This window comes from Canis lupus, chromosome 28 (genome assembly GCF_003254725.2).
Source record: "Canis lupus dingo isolate Sandy chromosome 28, ASM325472v2, whole genome shotgun sequence".
In the NCBI taxonomy this organism is placed as follows: Eukaryota; Metazoa; Chordata; class Mammalia; order Carnivora; family Canidae; genus Canis; species Canis lupus.
This window is the reverse complement of record NC_064270.1, coordinates 13,623,159-13,644,698: the sequence shown is the minus strand read 5'-3', so window position 1 is coordinate 13,644,698 and position 21,540 is coordinate 13,623,159. Positions and strand designations below refer to the sequence as shown.

At 52.7% G+C, this 21,540-nt stretch overlaps 1 protein-coding gene across 7 annotated transcripts in view; it reads right to left on the bottom strand.

Moving 5' to 3' along the window:
* Positions 1–497: 497 nt before the first annotated feature.
* The window catches only part of PAX2 (paired box 2), an 82,791-nt gene continuing 61,748 nt past the window's right edge, over positions 498–21,540 (bottom strand). For 2 of the 7 annotated variants that reach the window (XM_025466916.3, XM_049103654.1), the window contains 4 exons: positions 20,444–20,570; positions 5,693–5,794; positions 3,442–3,528; positions 498–2,950 (listed from right to left, as the gene is read on the bottom strand). In XM_025466916.3, coding sequence (XP_025322701.1) covers positions 2,829–2,950; positions 3,442–3,528; positions 5,693–5,794; positions 20,444–20,570 — 438 coding nt within the window. In that variant the 3' untranslated portion in view covers positions 498–2,828. Of the gene's footprint in view, positions 2,970–3,441; positions 3,529–5,469; positions 5,556–5,692; positions 5,795–20,443; positions 20,571–21,540 lie in introns of those variants that run through there. The other 5 variants (XM_025466917.3, XM_025466919.3, XM_049103658.1 and 2 more) reach the window with 4 other exon arrangements.

Sequence of the window (21,540 nt, the reverse complement as noted above, 5' to 3'; positions counted from 1 at the left end):
GCGAGGAAACCGGTGGACAGCGTGTGCGGTCTCGGGGTCTCTGTGTGGCCTCGGGTCATAAAATCGCGGCTGCGCGACGGGCGGAGGAAGGAGACTGCCTGGCAGATGACCTCCACCGTGGGGAGAGCGCCTCTGACGTAGCCTTCTGAGAGTCTGAACCCTAAATCTGAGTGAGGGTAGAGAGGCAGGGCGGCCGAGTCGGCGTGGTGTAGACGAGTCACTCGAAGTTACTCTGAAGTTTTGGAAAGTGAAACTCCTTGCCCCAAGGGCAGGTGGGCCGTAAGGGTAGCGACCCGAAGGGCACACCCGTCTGGGCCTCTGCCTCCGACCAGCCGCCACTCGAGAGGGTCTCGGCGAAAGAGTGGGAGGCGAAAGGGTGGGAGGCCAGTCGCAGTGGGGGTGCAGCTGGGAGGACCCCTGAAGGGGTTATTTGGATCGACCAGTGTGAGGGGAGGCCTGTCCCAGAGACAGGGAGAGACAAACCTGGAGCCATGGGGAGTGACATACAAAATTTTATTATTATTATTTATTATTATTATTTATTATTATTTTATTTCTCATGTGCACAGAAAAAAAAAAGAAAAAAAAAAGAAAAAGAAAAAAAACAACAAAAAACGAACCGACGCGCTGAAAGTGGCTAAGGAGACCAGAGCTGTCAGGGGATCTCTCGAGGGTTCGACTGGGTCCTGGGTCTGGGGCCCCTGCCCGGCCAGCTCCACAAGGACTGGGATGGCCCGAGCCTAGGCGTCTGGACCTCAGCGCCCTCGCCGCCCCGCTCGGGCCACGGAGCCTGGCCGGGCGCCGGCAGTTCCCTTAAATTAAACTGTTCTTTTTTCTCATTTTCCTTTTCAAATAAAAAGGCTCGAAGGGGAGAGAGATCCGGGCGAGGACTCCAAGCCTTTTCGGATTTGTTCAAGGATTTTTATTTATTTATTTATTTGTTTATTTATTTATTTATTTTCACTTTTATTGACTTTGTTTCTGTTATTTCGAGTCGTCACGATCCACGGGTGAGGAGACATGCAGGGCGCGTCGCCGCTACCGAGAGAGCTACTACGGGGCGGGGCGGCCCGGCCGCCGGCGGCCCGGGGCGCGAGGGGCACGGCCGGAGCGGCGAGCCCGGGGCTGGAGTGGCCGCCGGGGCGCTGGCCTGCTGGGGCCGGGCGGCCGGGGCGGGGCCGGGGGAGAGGCCGGGGGCGGGGCAGAGACCGAGAGACAGAGACGGAGGGGGCGAGAAGCGGGGCGGAGAGAGAGATGGAGAGAGGGGAGAGATGCGGAGGAGAGACGAGGAGAGCGGAAACACGGAATTACAGAGATAGCCAACGAAACAGAGGCGAGAGGAGTCCACAGGACCATGTTCGTCGTTTTGCATAGAGATTTCTTTTCTTTCGTAATTTTTTTTTGTAACATAAAAAATGCCCCCCTCCCCCAGGACGTGCTGTGCTTTAGTGGGCGTGTAGCTGTGTCCCCCCCTCCCCCCAGCGAGCGGCGACTCTCACAGCACAGACAGGGGCGTATCTACAGGCAGGGCGGGCGGCAGCGGGGACTCTACCGGGCGGGGCGGAGCGGTGGGGCGGGCTTATATACACAGGGGTTCGCCTTCACACGACACACACCGTCTCTCTACAAAGCAGCAGCCTGTTGAGTTTGTTTTGCTTATCCTTTTTGCAAAGACCATCATACTAAATAAATGCAGACTTTTCGCGGTCCTGTTCAGTTCCTGCCGGAGGAGTAGGCTGGGGTTGGGGGGAGTGGTGGTGGGGGTGGGGGTGGACTGGGCAGCCCCCGCGTCCCTCGGCCGCAGCTCAGATGCCAGCTCAGAACCTGCTCCTGCCACCCGCAGATCGCGAGTCTGTGTCGGGGCAGGGGACGCCCAGTAGCTGCTCGGCCAGACCAGTGCCCGCGGCCTACGGAAACGGGTCCTGCGGCAGGCACTGAAGAGCCTCCGAAGGGGCGGGAGCTAGGGAGAGATGCAGAGCGTCGTGGGACGGGAGGAGGAGGACAGGCAGGAGGGGAGGATGAGAGGTCGGCGGATGGAAGAGACGCTGAGGTAGGGGCAAAAGGGGGGACTGAGAGTCCGGTCACTAGCAGGAGTGCCTGGACCCTGGGGAACCAGGCAGTTCAGGTGGAGCAGGGAAGAGCCCAGAGGAGGGCTTGGTGGGTGCGCGCTGCTGGGGCCTGCGTGCCTTGGGTCCCAACTTCGGAAAGACCTGATGACCCCAAACCCTGTCCCAAGAGCCCGGGCCGCACGCCCCCATTCCATTCCACCTCCTGGGGCAGGGCACACTCGGAAGGTGGGGGCAGTCCGGCTGGCGCGAGGGTAAGGACTCTTCCCCGAGGGTTCGGCAGGGGGCTCTTCCTCCTTCTGCAGAAAATCGTTTTGTTCTTGATTTCCTTCGCCCAGCCCGTCCAGCGAAGCCTCCCGGCGCCGGAGCGTCCGAGGCGGGCTGCTCCCGGGCTGGGCCGCGCTGCGGTCCGCGGTGATTGTGTGTCACAGAAACGTGTCCCCCGCGCGCAGCGGCGGCCCGGCCAGGGTCCCGCGGTGTGGGTGGTGGGCTCCGGGGCCGGTTCGGGCCGCGCCGCGGCGAGCTGGGGCGCGCCCTCCTCTCGACGCCGCGCAGTCCAGGCAGGCGGGGAGGGGCGGCGGGCGGGGCTGGGGGCGGCGGGCCCGGGCCTGAGGGTCCCGCCCGCGGCTCCACCCGTCCTGTCGGGCCGTGGACGGAGTGGTGTGAAGGGCTGCAGGGCTCCTCGGGTGGGGGGGGCTGGGGCTGGGCGGTGGCCGGGAGGCATCGCGTCGCGTCGGTCCTCCCTCCCTCCGGGGTGGGCGGTCAGACGGGCACGATGTGCAGGCCGAAGCTGTCGGCCTGAAGCTTGATGTGGTCCCCGCGGTAACTAGTGGCGGTCATAGGCAGCGGCAGCAGCGGCAGGGGCGGAGCCCCGGGGGGCGGCACTATAATAATAAGGGGAACCTGGAAGTTAACACAGGAGAAGAATGGGCTGGGTGAGAGGACAAACAGGAGAACAAAAAAGGAAAGAAAAGCAAAGACCTCCCCGGGGCTGGGGTCTGGCGGGATCGGGGCAGGGACACCTTGGCTGGGCTACGGGGCCGGTCGCCCCCAGGAGAGCTTCATTCACCGCCGGGAGAGGGACCAGTCGATCGGTGACCGCCGCCGCCCGGCTGGGGGGACCTTCCAGAGGGACACGGGGGGGGGGGGCGCAGAGCCTCCTAGCCCCGGGGGAGGGAGAGAAAACGAGGGAAGGGGAGGGAGGCGCGGGCGTCCTCGAGGGATCCCGGGGCCTCGGTGCTGTACTAACAAGCCCGCCCGGCCTGCACCCGAAGGTCGGGTCGCGGGGAGTCGGACCGGCGCCCCGAAGCAGCCGGGCGGAGCCGGCCCGCGGGCTGACGCGCTGAGCCGCCGGCCAGCCAGGTGGCGTACTCACTTAGTAAGGCGGGGTTGCTGAATCTCCAAGCCTCGTTGTAGGCCGTGTACTGGGGGTGGCTGTACGGGTTGCCGGAGAACTCGCTCCCTGCGGGAGGGCGGGGGAGTGGGGATCAGACCCGCGCAACGCCTGGTTGGACCCGACGTGCCCCAGCCAGCGGCCTCGCCCGGGGTCGCAGGGACAGGTGCAGCGGGCAGGGCAATGCCGGCTGGGGGCGCGCGGGCAGACGGAAGCAGAGCGATCCGCCGGGTCTGCGTGGGGACAGCCCGTGGCGGGGCGGGTGCAGAAGCACTGATGGGCCTCCCACGCCGGCCTGGGGGCTTGGGGTTGCCCGGAGGAGGCGCGCTGGGCCACCCGGGAAGGGCTTGTTCCGGGGTCAGGCGCACCCACCCCGCTGCCCTACCCCAGGGCCTTTTTAGTGGATACTCTGGTTCTAGGAGCGCTAGCCCATAGGGTGGAAGCCTTGGAAGGTGGGAAGGAAGGCCCTCGGGACACTTTGTCCCAGAAAGTCCTAAGAATGGCATCTCAGCACCGTGCCAATGCAAGGGGTTGGGACTCTGCTGGGAAACACCCCCTCCGCCTTTCCCTCCAGAGATTCGATGGGGGGGGGGGGGAGCAGCAGGAGAAGGAGGCGGGGGCGGGGGCGGGGGTTGGGGTGGGGGAAGCAGGTGGACTGCCCACCCGTCCGTGAGCGGTTAGCGGAGGGCCCCGTGGACCGGGAGCCCTCGGAAGCTGCTTCCCTCCCTCCTCGGTAGAAAGGCCAGGCCTCCGGGTTTCCCCCTCGCCCTTTCTCCTGTGTGATGACCCCAGACTGTTTACAGTGATCCCTAACCGCGGGTTAAGTAGAGGAGAAGGGGCCCCTCTCGGAGAGGGAGCTGGGTGGGGGTGGGGGATGCAGCCACTGGAAAGCCTGTTTATTGACGAGGAGGGAAAGCATGCGTGCAGCAGGATAATGAGCTTCTGAGCTCAACTGTGACCAAGAGGAACTGAGCTATCTCCTTCCCCATCGCTAATGAAACAAGTGTAATTTCCTCATCAGCACTAGATTCTGTTTAACGACTCCCCCCTTGCCACCATGAGCTCTCTGCAGCTCCCCTCATCCCCACCTCCTTGCAGACACCCCCTCCTTCACCCCTACCTCTCCAAGACCTTCTCCAGCCTCCACCTGCTCACTGCTGGGACCTTCCCAGAAGAATCTCCTTGTCCCCAACACTTCTACCCCACTCCAGGTTTGGGTGGGAATCCCCTCACCCACACATCCCAGCTCTCCTTAGCCAGTCCCAGGAGCTAGCTCCCTTCAGCCCCACTGGTACCCTCTTTGCCACAGCCCATCCCCCCCAAGGTCTGCTTTGCCAGGGCTGCCCCTGAATGGACATCTGGGAATGGGGCCAGGCACCCTCTTCCATCCTCCCCCACCACGAGAGTTGTGTGTCAGGCAAAGGTCGCCAGCAGGAGTGGGCTGCAGGCCCAGAGAATCTCACCCTCTTTAAGACAAGAGTTTTTTGGTGTTTCTGTGAATAGAAGCTTCAACTCTCTGGCTTCAAGCCCAGCTCCCAGTCTGGGGTGAGAGGTTGGGGAGAGTACAACCTCCAGCTGCAGTCCTCAGACCCTAAGTCTGGCCTCCACCTCCCTAATCCACACAGTCCAGACCCAACTCTTCTCAGAAGCAACGAGGGGCCTAGGTACCTCTGAGGAGACGTAGAGCTCTAGCTTGTCTCTCTGGGTCCTGCCATAGCCTTCCTCTGCTCTTCTTTCCTTAGGGACTAGCCCCTTCCTCTCCCTGGGGTGGGGTCAGTTCTCCACACTGGTTGTCCCTGTGGGTTGGTTTGGACCAGGGTGGCTTTGTCTGAGTGATGGACAATGCCCCTGGAAATGACTCTTGGCTCCAAGTTTCCATGGAAACCAGGGCAGGCTCTTCTAAGCAGTGTCAGCTGGCTAGGAGTGGGCTGGGGCACTGAGCAGGGAGCTGAGGCTGAGTGCTCCCCAGGCACAAGCTCCGGTGGGTGGGCACTGGGGAGGGGCCATGACATACAGTGGGATGCATATGAGAGCCACTTCTGCAAACTCCCTCCCTGGGTTGCTCATGAGGGAGGCTGAGGGACCCACTATAGCCTCTAGGGAAAGAGAGGGGTGGGGGGGAGGGGATATTGGGTCTCTTCCCACCCCAGCCTCAGACTACAGACCACTCAGCAGCTCGCCCACAATTTAGTCACCCCCACCTAAATTAGGTAGCTGCAGCATTGTCACCTACCAGGCACCATTCCTGCCAGGGTGGAGGTGGGGTAGCTTCCCTGGCCAGTGGGGGGCACGTGAGGGGGGTAACCAGGCAGAGTGGTGCTCGCCATGTCACGACCTGGAAAAACACAAAGGGGAAGGGGTGAGGCCTGGAAAAGAGAGGCCTGCCTCTGCTCACACCAGGGTACTTCATGGGAAGGAAAGAGCTGTGTGCCGACACGTGGGAGAACATCTGCGTGAGCAAGTCCAAGTGTGCCTTTACATGTGTTTAAGCTTATTACCTAAACGTCTGTCCTATGATCAGTCACGCACCTCTGCTCTGTGTAGCGCTTTGTGTCTCTCTGTGGGCGTCTACGTGTGTATGTTTACCTTTGCTCATGTCTCTTTGAAGCCCAAACCCAGATGGAGAAGGGAGGGAGATGACCTGCTTTTACTCCTCCTTTCCAGCAAGATATTCAGCTGTGGTTTCTCCAGTAGCCAAATGGACCTCTGTCATCTTGCTCACCTCTCACCATCTTTCCTTCAGGCTTGGAGGATACTCCCACCCCCACCATACTGGGCTATTGGGTCTGTCTTGTCCTCTCCAAGTAGAGCTGCAGGTGCTGGGCCTGGCAGGGGAAGGGGCGGGCAGCCAGTGGGCTATTTTGCCATTAGTGTTTATGGCATTTAAATGATAGAAAACCATCCCTGAAGTGAATCAGGAGCTTTGAGAGCCAACAGTTCTGGTGGATCAGATAAAGTTCCACTGAGCAAAACCGGCTTCCCCTACCAGCTGCTGGACTTCCAGCTGCTGGAAACTTCTACTAGCTGGAGTCTGGATGGTGGAAGGCAGGAGTTTCCTTAGCCCTGTCCTGGAGTGAAGGTAAAGCAACCCAATATTAGGGAGCCACCCACAGTCCACAGACATGTCTGGGACGCAGCTACACCTGAGTGCCCTCCCTTCCTTGCCTGCCTCCTCCATCACCATGAAGGAATCACCACCTGCCTTGCAATTTATGCCCCAATCTTTAGTGACAATAATTTGCCCTCTCCCCTCTCCCACACTTTCTTGCCCTAGAGACAACGTGGTGCTCTCCTGGGTCCCATTTATCGTCTCCAGATTCCCCTGGTCCTCCTCTTCAGCCTGTGCTACTCTCCATTCTAGTGCCTTTGTCTGACCCTGAGAAGGCAAAGGGTGGCCGGAGGAAGTCACAGAACTATGCACATCTGGCCCGGTTCATTATCTTTTCATCAGTTGTCTTAGTCTTCATTCTCCCCATGACTTTTCCAAAACGTCCCTCACTCTCCTTGCTACGCTTTCCTTGAACTTCACCTCCTCTCCTACTTTTCTGAGATGTGAATTTCCTCACTCCTCCCTCAACACATCTGAGTGATTCATCTTTCTCTAAGTATACAGAGCTACAACTCAGCTTTTTGTATTTGAAGCTGCCTGCTGAACAGTTTTATTAGCTGTCCCACTGTCACCTCAAACCTAACGGGAATAAAAGCCAACTCATCTTCCCCCTGATCAGGTCTACCAACATTTTTGAAGACCACCAAACCAAAAGATACCTTTGGAATCCTTTTTTTTTCTTTTTTTTTTTTGAGAGAGAGCTAGAGAGCATGAGTGCACTCACAAGCAGGGGAAAGTTGCAGAACAGAGGGAAGGGGGAAGAAGGAGTAGGGGAGAGAGAGAATCTTAAGCAGGCTCCACATCCAGCCCAACACGGGACCTGGGACTCAATCTCATGACCCTGAGATCATGACCTGAGCCAAAATCAAGAGCCAGATGCTGAACCAACTGAGCCACCCAGGCACCTCTGAAATCCATCTTGATATAGCCTTTATCCTTCCCCTACAGATGAAGTCAGTCACCAAGTGTTACTAATTCCCCTTAGCAATGTCTGTCATATTGGCCCCATCCCCGTTTCCTCTACCCCATCTATAGCTCAGCTCCTGAGCACCTGTCCTTAGTCTGCCATAACAGTGCTTGCCCCCTCCAGTCTATCCCAGCTGTGGATGCCTGGATTTCAACATATCCCTTCCCTTGGGAAAACCATCACTGATTCTCTGCAGTCCACAGTTGGAATCTACACTCTGCCAGGCTTTCAAAGCCTCCTGGGTACTCCCCCCACCTGATTTTCTTAGCTCTGATTCTCACTCCACCTGATTTGGTTGGACTGTTTTCATACGCATGTATGCCGTGGAATCTCTGTGCTTTTGCCATATCATTTTCTTCTCCTTCTTCATAGTTTTCCTCTCCTTCCAGTTCAAGCCTTAAAATGCCTACCATTCTACCCATCAGGGAAGTTTCTTTCTTCTAAACTTCTATAGTGTCTGCACTGCATGGGTGACCATGCATTATATTTTGTAAGGCATCAGACCTGTTTCCTGAAATAGACCATAATCAAACTGAGGGCAGGGCTTCTGCTATCTTACATAGTTGAGAAATCAATAAATGATGCTCAGTAAATACTTTACTGGTTGATTCCCTATCACTCTTTTATACTTCTAGCCAATTCTAGTGGGTTGTATTGTTTTCTAATTGTTCCATTGTGTCGGTCTCCTTTTTTTTTTCAAGATTTTTATTTATTTATTCATAAGAGACACACAGAGAGAGGCAGAGACATAGGCAGAGGGAGAAGCAGGCAGGGAGCCCAATGTGGGACTCGATCCTGGAACTCCAGGATCACGCCCTGAGCCAAAGGCATATGCTTAACTGCTGAGCCATCCAGGTATCCCTATTGGTCTCTTTTGAAGAGGTGAAGGCTGGGACAAAATGTAAATGCTGAAAGCTGCTTTTTCTCTAAAAACAGTTTGAACAAGGGATCATGAATTGTTATAGGATGAGAAAAAATAACTGACTTATACTGTGACTCAGCTTTATCATGCAATAGAATGGTTCTCCTCTGTACCTGTCTAATATAGCTAAGATCTTATGTTTCTTAAAACTCAAGAACAGACAACAGAGTGGAACTGTCAGACAAGAGATCACTTCAGACTCTCAGAGAGACAGAAGAAAGAATCTGTGTCTGTTTCGTTGTGGGTTTTCTTTCACTGACTTCTACTGTTAATAAGTTTCACTCTTCCTGAGCGTCTTTCAGTGGAGCGGGTCTGAAGTGGACAAGGACAGCAATATCTACCAATTCCTTGAGAGATTAATAATATGGTATTTATTGGTCAAATGGCCCCAAGACAGAGGAGAGTTAGGGAAGAGGTGGAAGTTTTGCAATGAAAAAGATCTAGAAACTCAATTTCTCCTGGTCCTGTACTCTTAATGCCTACAAAGTAGCCAGGAAAAGAAGTATGCTTCTTTCTTAAAACAAACAAACAAACAAACAACAACAATAACAAAACCCCAGGAATTTAAATTTCAGCTGCTTGGTTCCTACAGCCTGTCACACATGAATTCCTAGTAATCTAAGGTTTTGTCATACAATTCCCTACCTGGCTTTAGGAGAGAGGAAGAAAGGTCAGATGCCTGGAAAGGTGTCTCTAGCTAACCTGGAGTTACCCTACTGCAATATTTATTTCCACTGGCTTTTCCCCTCACAAAACAGTCAAGGTCACTTCCAGCATACAGAAACTTTTGCGTGCTGGAAGTCACCCAGAGAACTGTTAATTGAAAGACACATTTCCAAACTCTAGTTAAAAAACTTAATACAGGAAGTGCTTATTCAGACATTTGTCAAATGTGAGGAAAGGCCCATGATGAGGAAGAAGCATACGAGCTTCCTGGTGTTCTTCATACAGCCATGCTGCTGTATCCTGTAATATCAGTATCACGACAAAGAGGTGCCCATCAGGACCCCTGAACCAATAGAGGTGCAAGCCACCGCATACAAAGCACCCTCAATGGCTTCATTAGTACACAGGTGACACTTGAAGAGGAGGAAAAAATTGACCAAACTCTTGCCAGAGCCATATATTCTTCTGGAACACCATTGTCAATAATGGAAAACACATACTGCAGGAAGTTTTCAAATTACTAAGACCATCATACCATTTGCCCAGCAGCATTCTTTGAGCAAGCCTCTTTTAGTGAGAGATATGAATGGGTAATGGAATGTGTGCAAGGAAGAATCAACAGAGCACTGCAGATGGATGGACAAAAGGGAGGCGAGATGGGCTCTAAGACTGTAAGCATAACCACCCCCTAAAAACAAACAAGGAAAAGCACAGGAAGAGGAGAAAAGAGCTATATGGCAAAATACATCAGTTATAAAGTATGTAGCACCCAACAGGAGAGAGGAGGTAGGAAGGTGCTTTGCTGCTCCCCCCTCCCCCCCAAAGGCCAGTAACAAGACAACAGCACTAAGAATCAACAAATGTATAAAAAAACCCACATATTACCAGGGGGTGGGCATTTCGTGTGGGATAGTTGCTTCCTAAGATCACAAAGTTTTAAAGATGGATGAGCCTTCGAGATGATCTAACTTCCTTGTTTTAAAGTTGAGAAAACGGAGGTACAAAGGCATAATGACTTTTTGTGGCCACAGAGCTGGGGAACAAGAGAGCCAAAGTTCGAAGCTATGTCGCACCACTCTGCCTTTGATGACAACATGAAGCCAGATAACCCCCAAAAGGACCAAAGAAAAGGAAAAGTCACCCAACAAGCAAAATATCCTATCATCACTGTCATCATTAAGACGAGGCAAGAAAAACAGGATATAAAGAATAAAATACTGACAGTGAAAGTCTGCAGTAAAACTCCATGGGGTGGAGTATTAATCTCCTTGGAGAGTTTTCTAAAAAACAAAGAGGCTCTTCAAGAAACAGTAGTAGTTGAGAATCTTAAAGTACCCAGAAGTGTTAGAAGCACAGCTCTTGATGAGGGTGTCTTCTCAGTTCAACTGTGGAAGTCCCCAAAGAGTCTACAGCCAATTTCTACAGCAATCACTGCATCTGAATCAGACAGTGCACTTTTGTCAGACATTCCTTACCAAATGGGCCAGATCAAATCAACTGTTTTGGAGACTCTAAGTGCAGTTCCTCTTACAAGTACAGAGAACAGCAAAGTGAATGACTTTATTAAGAAATTGGAAAATTTCAGTCACCAGATAATTTATGCTATCTTGCCAGCTCTTAGATTCAAGGGCAGAGTTGTGTTTCTACTTAATCTAGACTAGCTGGCATTCACTGAACACCATCCTAAATATTTTCTATGTCTTATCTCTTTTAATCCTCATATCAACCAATGATGTTGATCTGTGTGTGTTTTTTTTTAAGATTTTATTTATTTATTCATGAGAGACATGGAGAGGCAGATACACAGGCAGAGGGAGAAGCAGGCTCCATGCAGGGAGCCCGACGTGGGGCTCAATCCCAGGACCCTGAGATCACGACCCGAGCCAAAGGCAGATGCTCAACCACTGAGCCACCCAGGTGTCCTGATGTTGATATTTTTAATCCCCACTGTATAGATGAAAAACTGAAGCTCAGAGGGGCTCAGTATTATGTTTAAGGTTCCACAGATAGTAGGTGGCACAACCTGGATGATAAACCCGGCAGCATATACTTGGGAAGTGATTCTAGAAGGACATCCTTGAACATTAGAGACCCAGAAAGTAGGTATCTGGTCCAGGAAGGTAACCTGGGATTATGGTAGGTGAATTCTTCCTAAAACAACCTATTGTTGCTTCTTGTTTCTTGCATGTTTCAGGTTCTTCCATTTTCTACGGCAAGGATTTTAAACTGGGGTTCACTGATTCTGTAGGACTCCACAGATGCGCTTCACAGAGTCCATATAAAGCCATACATCAAATGTTATAGGTATACATATGTAATATCTAGATGGCTTTTATCATACTCTCAGAAGTATTCATGACTCGAAGACTGATAAACACTATTTACCACAAACCAAAAGAACCCGTTCTTTGGCATAAGAGAGACACTGATTTGTTTCAAAGTACTTGAATTGTACCAATAGACAAGCTCATATAAAGAACAGCAAATAACAGGGGAAGGAGCAGAGAGGCTGATCACAAGTGAGGAAAACGTCAGCATCCAGAAGACCCAGGAAATAATAAAAAGGCAGCTGCCAAAGCAGCAGAGATGTTGGGGCTCAGTGATGACTCAGACCACAAGACTTATTAGACATTGATTTATACAGCAAAAGTTCTATTCAGTGAGTGTAGAGATGCTTTTCCTCAGCATCGTTCTCTGAAAATGAGCACTCCTGCTATCCACTTGACACTATGGAGGACCCTAAGGCCAGAAAACATAACTCTTGTTTTACTATCCTATTCTCAAGTTTTGTCTGCTTCTCATAAGGTAGCAAAGATGAAGACATTAAATCGCTCCAAGGTTGGCAGTCTGTGCCTGTATTTGACACAAGCATTTATAATACTTCTAAGAAAACAGTTATTAAATTTGTAATTACTGCCTACATATACTGTACATTTACATTTACTGTACCAATTATGATCGCTTTATTACCAATCCAAAGAAACAAACTTTAAATCTGGAGAAGCTGCTTTTAAAGGAGAGGAAAAGAATTTTCTACATGTTGCATTTTGTTTCATATCTCCCATGTTTCTGAATCCTCCCCAAGGTTTCTCCTGGGGGGGTACAGGGGGGTGCAGGGGGTGCAGTGCAGAGGCATCTGCATGAGAGCTCCCAGCTCCAGGCCAGTACCGTGTTGGCCTCAGAGCTCTTCCTGAGCCTTGTCTGCTCTGAGTTCCAGCAGAGGGGGCTGTGCCGGCAGCTCAGGTGGCTGCTCTCCTAGCTGATCTTGCTTCCTACACAGCTAGACCTTTCGTCCCTGCTGTGTCCTAGGCAGATATGCTGCCCACATCTGGGTGGGCTCAGCTGGTCTGACAGCCAACTAGCTCATGCCACCGGTCATGCTATTTGCACCCCTTCTCCTTCCAGCACTCTGCCCTCAACCTGGCTGGGCCGTGGGAGCCTGCTGGCCAAGGCCCCCCAAGAGGTTCCTTTCTTTGAACTCAGCTGGACCATGGATGGAGCTGCAGCCTCAGGATCCTGAAATGAGGCTAGGGAGTGTTGGGGAGAATCACATTTTCAAAGGCCTGAACGGGAGTCTGGCTATCTTCTAGTCAAATTCCTCATCTTACAGAGAAGGAAACTGAGGCTTAGATAGAGGGGAAGATATAGCAGCCCTCCCCTCCTTCACCTCTCCAAGCTGCCTTCAATAGCTCCTTTAGCAAACCTCCAGTGGAGACTGGAGTCCAGCGGGTGCCGGTGTTCTGGAGGCCACCCCCGGCTCACTGATGGGCTCAGAGCACAAGAGCCCCTCATGCTGGGTGGGCAGAGGTTAAGCCTGTTTGCACAGTCTCCCGATACTCCAGGTCTCCCAGTTCCTCTCCGGCTTTATTTTGTTCTCTGAGAGCACTGAATTGTCAGCTCTAATCCTTCCGAAAGTGCAGCGTTTTTCAGGCGCTCTGTGTAAGTGAAACCCTAATCCCAAGGAAGACGGCCACTTAAGCTGCTGGAGCATTAGGCTGCTCTGGGAGCGAGCCCTCAGACTCCCTCCCTCCCTGCCCGGCAGCCTCCCAGCCACTGGGGAGGAGAGGGGGATTCCAAGCTGAAGGGAGCAAAGCCCTCTCAGAAGTAACAATAGTGGCAGGGCTTGCCTCCCAAAGCTCAGGGTTGAAAAAGTACTAGCTTGTCCTGAGGCTGATAGCTGGGAAGGAAGGATTCTGATAACCCTAGGGAAGAAGTGTGTGTGTGTGTGTGGGGGGGGTGTCTTCCTGTCCCTTAGGGGGGCAGCTGGCTTTCTGGGGGGAAGTAGGCTTTCAGATATTACCTAGGTGGCCTTGAGGCCACCAAAACATTTCTGAGCCCTTGGTCCCAATGTGCATCTGTAATATTCATTGGATACACCACCATTTAGGATTTCTGGTCATTCAGAAATTATTGAGTTGACTCATTTTACTTTTACTTAGCCAACCTTTTCTTCTTAGAAAGTGCCAAGAATGGAGTAAATAAGCTCAGTGCCAGGGGATCCCCCTTTTGGAGAATTTTCCTTTGGGACACCCCAAGGATCTCTAAACATCTATATAGCAGCCAAAGGTTCTCCATAACCTAGGTTATCATGAAAATGGTACCCAGTGTTTTCTATTAGGCAACGTTTTGTTAGCCTGAGATGGCTACTATATGCACTTGAAATAAAGATCATTGATTCCTTAAAAAATATTTTAAATCATATTAAAACTGTCCCCTCTCCCTGATCCCTACATGGACTAGTGAGCCCTGGCTGTGGAGGACTGAGTGTAGTCCATTTGGGGAGCTCAGCCTCTGGGTCTCATGAGTGGTGGGAAGAAACAAGGGAGAAGTCAAGAGGAAGGCCTGAGGTAATGGGCCAAGTTTGAACTCAGCTTAGAAGACCACAGTATCGCATCTTTGCTAAAATACCGGAAGCCTTTCACACCTTCTTCGTCTTCCCCATGACTCTCCTCTTCTCTGCAGCTCCATTAGCAGCCCCATGTGCTTCTGTCTAAGGCATCCTGCTGGGATGGGGAGCCCATCACCACTGGGGATTGCTGGTAGGCATAGACATGGACATGGATTTAGGATGGAGATTGGGGTGGTATAGCTTTTATTCTGCTCCAATTCCATCTGACTCTCTCAGTCCTAGAGTGGATTAGTGCTTTCTTCTTTTCAATATCCTTTCCCTCTAGAGTGAACTGGATAAAGGAGGAAGGGAAAGAGCCCAGATCCAATGACTCCCTAGGCTGCAGGCCCAGGGCACCCGCATTATCTGTCAATGTCTCATTGCTATGGAAATGCCCCTGTAATTAAATCAGAGCTGAGGTCTGGGGGCTGGAGGTCCTTGGGGATGTGGCTGAAGGCCTCAGGGATGTTTGAAGGAAGTGAGCTTCCTACTGTTGGTGCTTCTGGGCCTAAATGAAGTGTCCAGGGTGCATGGGTGCTGTGGAGAAGCCCTCTGGTTTGGTTTGGCCTCCACAGCAAAGGGCTCGGACTTGCTGTAAGTCAGAAGTTGCCCTAGCCCCCTCCTTTCAAGGTTGGAGAGGAACTCTGATGTCTGTGCCCTAAATTCCTCTAGCTAATCAGGGGCTTTGAGCCGACAGACAAGGCTAGGAGACTCCTAGCCTCCTTTAGAAACATTTCTCAGCCTTTATTACCCTCTCCTCCCCCGAGGGGCTGGCCAAGGGCTAAGCTGTTTGTTTTATGGAGGGAAGTGCAGTTGCATTGGAAGGGGGTTGTTAACTACAGGAAAGAGGCAGTTTCTGGAGGTCCTTAGGACTCCCTGAGTAGGAGGAAGAGGGTTTCCCAGGGTTCACACTTCTGTCTGCTAAAAGGCCACTTTGCTGGCCATCCCAGATGTGGGCAAAGAGCCCTGAGCTTCTGAGGGCTCACAATCCTTTCTCAGAAGCTGAGCCTGCACAGTTCTCACAGGCCTCCAGACCTGGAGCAGGTCAGCCCCACTTTTCAGCTTTGAACTTTGCTTTACTGATCTCCCGTGAATTTACCAGCTTCCAGAAGTTTCTGCTCCCTCTCCCTACCTTGGGCACTCCCCTCTTGGATGACATCCACATCTCCTCCTGGATCTTAGCTATAGATTCCTTCAGAGCTGTAGCCTTAAGGCATCAAGAGAAGTTTCTCCCAGACTCTTGAATAAAACCACCTTCTCCTCCCATTGTCATCCACCCAGGGTAGGAAGCTAACAAGGCTCTTTCTTCACTGAGGAGAACTGTATTTTCCTTGTCCCTAGATTTCCAAAATTCATTTTTCCAAAGAAAAGGGAATATTCTCTGCTGACCCTTCAGTCTGGGATCTTGGATAAGCAGGGGCCAGGGCTGCCTGACGCTCAGCTCTATCCATGGCTCCTGGACCTCAAAACAATAGCTATAGATGTGGTCTTCATTCCTTGTCCTTTCTGATTTTTAGTACCCCACAACTGGCTAAGGCTTGGTGGGGAAGGGGATATGGGATCTAGATCACTGATAAACACAAAACTGGTACTTTTCTTTTTTCTTTCTTTCTTTCTTTCTTTTTTTTTTTTAAAGATTTTATTTACTTATTTGAGAGACAGATCTCGAGAGTGAGAGAGCACAAGTAGGGGGAGTGGCAGAGGGAGAGGGAGAAGCAGATTCCCCACCAAGCAGAGAGCCTGACACGGGACTCGATCCCAGGACCCTGAGATCATGACCTGAGCCCAAGGCAGACACTTCACTGACTGAGCTACCCAGGAGCCCCTGATACTTTTCTTTTATCTTTTTTTAGAATATGAAATATGCTTATTTTATACTTGCTTTTGGACTGTTCTATTATCTCCAGTTCTTGGGGGTATTAATCGTCCTATTCATTACTTCTGCTAACTCTCCCTCATGATAAGTCTGTATTCACAGGAGATGTATAATTTTTTTGTAGTGAGCTCATCTTTAGTGATGGAGTCCCACATGCCCCAGGTTGGGGAATGCCTCTGCAGAGAAGGTTTGCCCTTGTTCACGCTGGGGTTTCTGAATGGGTTATTATCCTAGACAAATTTTTATGTCAGTTCTTGGCTGGGGGTTCCTGCCACATACTCAGGTATAAATTTGGACTCTGAACCAGGGTCAGGCTTGGGGGCTCCATTTTTCATGGAGACAATTTTTCACTCACTTGCTTCCCGGGATCACTGGCATAATTTGTGTGTTTCCCCTTCACGGATAGTGTTGTCCTGCTCTGTGCCTGGCTTTATGCAGGGCAGCACTGAGTTCTAGCTTCCTGCTTCTCCTGCACCCCAGGTCACAGCTCCTGTCTGCTGGGTCACAACCGCAGCCTCCCCCACTTAGGGTCCACCTCCATCAATCTCTCACATTTTGCTCTGACTTTGAGTTTCCCTCTACTTGTGGCCCAGAGAGTGAGGTTTCGTTGTGTGTTAACAACTCCTTTGTCACATTTTTAGCCAGCTGCATTTTGGTGAGTGTAGCCTGCCTTGTTCCTGGACATCGGTCTTGTTCCTCCAGGACCTCTCTGGGACTAAAAGGAGGACGGCAAGAACTACACTCCGAGCTCTCCCGGCACTCGGTGGTGATGCCCAACAGAGGCCAGGGAAGGGCTGACAGATTCGGGGGCTACTGGGGTTTGCATGGACAGCCGCCACACAATCCCCGTCTCACTGCATCTGGCCTCCAGGGTAGGGAGCCTGCTCTCACCTTCACGGTGGACTTTCACCAGGCCAAGGGACTCTCTAAGTGCTCAGGCGCCTCTCCAAGGGACTTAGGGAATCCTGAAACTAGAATCCATCTTCTCCCAGATCAGTGGGGCTGCCAGCGTCCCCTCATGCTCCTCTGTGGCTGTAGACTGTAGACGGGGACAGGCAGAGGAAGGGAGAGGTCGAGGTGAAGGTCATGGGGATGAGGGGCCCTTTTCTACCAGTGATGGGAGACTTGAAGGCACTAGCACACAGCTAGAGCCAGAGTCCTCACTCAAGTCCTGACCCAGAGGTCTCTGGGGCTACCAAGGGGTCGATGACAGCCCCCTCTGGGGTCCTTTGGAAGGGTAAGAACATGACAAAGGTTCCAGCCACCGCTGGCCGACCTGAGGAGGTCTGGGGCCAGAGTACCCCCAACCCACTCTCTCATCTAGCTGGTCCCTTTTTCCTTATCACTTCGGAGAGACTCGGCTCCGTTCCAGACCAGCAGCCTAGAGCAGTGGGCTGGAGAGAAGAGATGCCGCTGAGCTAGAGCAGCCCAGCGGCGGAAGGGAAAGTGGGTGATAAATTTAAATAACCAGCTTGACTTGGCAGCTTGCTGAGTTGTGATGCAGTGAAATTAAAATCTCGGCAGAACTTGCAAACACTACCCAGAAAAAGCCGTCTCTCTCTCTGGTTCCAAGATGGAAGGTAGGGAGGGGAGACTATCAGGCCAAGCCCCGGCCACTGGCAGCCACCCTTGCTTGCAATGTGATTAGCTGTGTCCTGGCCCACTGGGCCCCACTCTCCCCTCCACACAATAGCCCAGGCTCCTCTCTCCTCTCAGTCCTGACCTTGTGGAACAGCTGTATCAAGTGGCTGGTGAAGTTTGAAATCAGCCTCCAGTGCCAGGAGGTGGCAGGAATATCAATAAGGTTGGCTCTTCAGGTTGGGCTAGGGCCTTGCTGGGCCGGTTTCCCCAGGGCTGATCCCTGAATTATAGCCTCCGCTGCCGGTCTCCGGGGAGGAAGATGAGCCGGGTGCCCGAGACACAGGGGCTAAACGCCTTAGCACACCTGAGCCAGGGTGCGGACACAGATGACCTCCCTGCTCCCTTGCTTTTAGCACACACCTGGCCGGGAAGAGCCTCCCCTTCTCTTTCCCCACCAAAGTCCTTCATCTTCTTCAACAAAATAAGCTTTTTAAGAATCTTCAAGGGGAATTTCTACAAATACACCAAAAGCCTCTCCCCTATGCCAGCTGTGCTTGAAGTTTTCACAGATGCCAAGATCTTTCTAGAAGAACACAGCCCAAGTCCACCTCTCTTGTGTCTGCTCACCTTGCATTACTGCTCACTGCTACCCACAGAGTCCTGGCCTGAAGGCCACCATGCTGGACCCTCTACCGAGGTGGCCCATGAAGTCTCTGGACACTGCCCCGTTTCTCACCTTGACAATACCTCCAGCAAATTCTGTTTGTCCCCATAATAAACACATCATGAATCATTCATCTTTAATAGATTATGCAAATTAGGAGGACATAAAATCAACAAAGATCAATAACTGCAGCCGTTTAATTGCCAGCAAAAACATTTTAAGAATGAGCATAATCTGCAGCCCTTTCTCTGGTAATGGCACCATTAATCCAAACATTGGATCTTGGCCTAAGTGTAGAAAAATCATTCCCTGCCCCCACCTCTTCCCACCTCCCCTCCCCCACCTCTCCACACACTTCTCTCTTTTTGGTAATTTCCAGTTTCTGAGTGAGTTTCCCGTCATTACCACTGGTGAACAGCTCCGAATGTTAATGGTTCTGCTTTTGTTACTCCTCGCTTGATTGAAATGTCGCATACAGATTGAGATGTTAGTGCTAACTTGCCACCTGGGAATGTCAAGCTGGGTCTGAAATGAACTTTTCTCACACTTGGATCCAGATGGATCAGCCGGAGATGTTCCCAGGCTGAGCTGGGACTGTTCCAGGGCCATGGGGGGGAGGCGGGCGGGGGATGCTCAAGGTGGAGGCACTTTTCTGCACCAGCCCTGAGTTCTCCTGCAGCAGGAACCCTACCCGAAGATCCATCTCTCCACCCCCGGGGAGCCCCCTGCCTTCTGGACTGTGGCCCCGGGCCCAGAGAAGCACAGCTGGGATTAGAAAAGTCTCCTAGGCTCTCTTTTGTCAGCTGTCTGCGGTGGGATACCTTCAGGAAGTAGCCACTGAAACACTCAGCAGCTCAGAAAGGTGGCCTGGCCTGTACCACCTCTCTGCCTTGGGTCAGAACACCCAGCAGCTCAGAGGGCTTCCATGTTGGCTAAGGCAGGCTCCCACATTGGCTAAGGCAGGCTGGTGTCGAGGGCCAGTTGATAACAGGCCGTGTCCTGAGACAGCTAAGGTTGTCACTCCCAGAAGCCCCATCCAGTTCTCTGACACTTCCAGAACTCAACCCCTAGGCAAACTTTGGTTGCCTAGCCAAAGAGCTCAACCCTATCTGGGCCAGAAACAGCAGTACCTGGACACCCCTTGAGGAGAGCCAGGGAAAGCTAAGGACAGGGCTCCCCCAAGCCCCTGCGTGGAGGCTGGAAGGCCACTCACACACCATCTCAGGCCTGAGCCCTACTCAGATCAGCACCAAGTCAGAACCAGGACCTTGCTCCCCGCCACTGCACCTGGCTGTGACGCTGGCTGCTGGCAGTCCTGCTGCCGATCCCTGGGCCGCCTCTACCCGCCTCGCTCGGCAGGTAACGCCTCAGTGTCTCCCAATCCCCACCGAGACCCTTCTCAATCATTCTGTCTCCCAAGGAACAAACGGCACATTGGCTTTAGTGTCTCCAGAATAATTAGGTGAATTTTAATAACACCTCAATGTGTGTTTCTCCCACTTGGGCACTTTCCTGGCCCGAAAACCCTTCTGCGGTGCCAGGCGCCTTCCACAGCCTTCAGCTCTGCGGCCTAGAGCTTCTTCAGCTAGGCCCTTGGCTGTGTCACACCTCGGCCTGCTACCCTGCTAGATGTCTCCACTGCTCCTCATCCATGGGAGCAGCTGAATTAGATGTCCTCTCCCCCTGCATTTGGCTGTGGGACAGGCCTGACCCTACCTAGCCTTGAAATCAAGCCTCATCTCAGTGATTTCTCTGGGAAGCAGGAGAAGGACTGGGATAATTGTGCTTATCTATAACCACAGAGCTGAATGCCATGCTCTGAAGCCCAAAGCCCCAGCTACCCAGGGTGCCTAGAGAGAGAGAAAGGCAGACACCCACCCCTGCCCTAGGAGCCTTGTAGGCATGGGAGTGTGGAGGCTGGACACTGCCCCATTCTCCCCAGCCTGGCCTATTGACCCTCTGCATTCTTCTGTGCACGTCCTAGCAAGAGGCTTATAATTCTGGGCACCTTGGTGGAGGCAAGAGAAACGGCAAAGAGAGAGGCAAGAGGATAAGCAAAAAGAAGGAACCAGCAACAGCTCCTCCTAGCTTCGACCTTCCCCGGCTGAAGCACACAGAGAGACCCTGACCACAATTTCTGCTCCTCACATCTGCACACATCTGTTCAGGAAGCACCCTGGTTTTTGGAGGTGCTCACTCTCTCTGCAGATATCATGGCAGGGGGCCCACCTGTCACACTGGGCCCCAGATGGCAAGGGCTAAGGTGCCCCTACTGAAAGCAGTGCCCCCACCCTCCTGAAAGCCTCCTTACCGGTCACAACGGGGTATGTCTGCGTGCCTGACACGTTGCTGCCCAGCTCAGGGTTGGTGGATGCAGATAGACTCGACTTGACTTCATCAAGCCCAGGGGTCAGGGCTGGGAGGGAGTACTCGTTCCCCTGGGAGAAGAGAGAAAAGAGACAGCTCTCTATTGATGCGCACATGCGGAGAAAGGGCTCGGTGTGCAGATGGGGAGGAGGAACAGGGAGCCTTCCCAGATGGGGTGGAAGGAGATGGCCAGGCAGAGGGAGGGGAGAAAGGGAGGGGCGGGCTCAGCGGATGATGGAGATTTTTGTGTGGGTGGGGGCACACCTGACTCTGGGTAGCTAGAGGTGCAGCCTGCACATCATTGGTGGTGATCTCAGCACCCTTTAAACTGCTATAGCATCTCCTGCCTAAGAAGCCCCAAGGGTGGAGTGTAGCAGTTGGGTCCCCCCTGCTGAGAGGCAAGGGATGTTTCCAGGTCCCCTGGAGTCTTGGGGAGGAGGGGCGAACCAGCACTTGATGGCCCAGGCAAGAGCTGGGGGAAGGGCCGATGGGGGCCTCTGGCCTGGCACTGCTGGGCTGGCTGATCGGGTGCTGGTGCCCCCTTTTTAAAAAACAAACAAAGACAGCCCCACGGGCCCCTCGCTCTCTGCCTGTGCACTGGGGTATGAAATTGGGGAGGGGGAGAGTCCACATGGCTAACAGAAGGGTGGGAGGGGGCCAGTCATTGCCTCTGAAAGGGTGTCCTGCCCGAAACACTCGGGTAATTGCCTTTTTATTGCCGTCACCGCTCAGCCAGACCCCGGAGCTGGGCCGACCAGGAGCCTGCACAAAGCAGGAAAAGTTGCTCTGATTAATATTACGTTAAATTAAAACTGATTTTCTGCTCTTTCGGGTCCGTTTTTTTCCCTTCCGCTTCCTGGCCCCCCCAGAGGGCCCTCTCCCCTCCCTGGCTGGCCGGGATTGCCTCGTCATTTCCAATTCCTTCTCGTATTGATCTTCCTGTAGAAATCAGTTTTGTAATTAGCTGCAAATTAGGCCTTCTACTGGGGGTGAAGCTGCCCCCTGATTTATCACCAGAGTAATTCGCTGTGATCGGAGAGA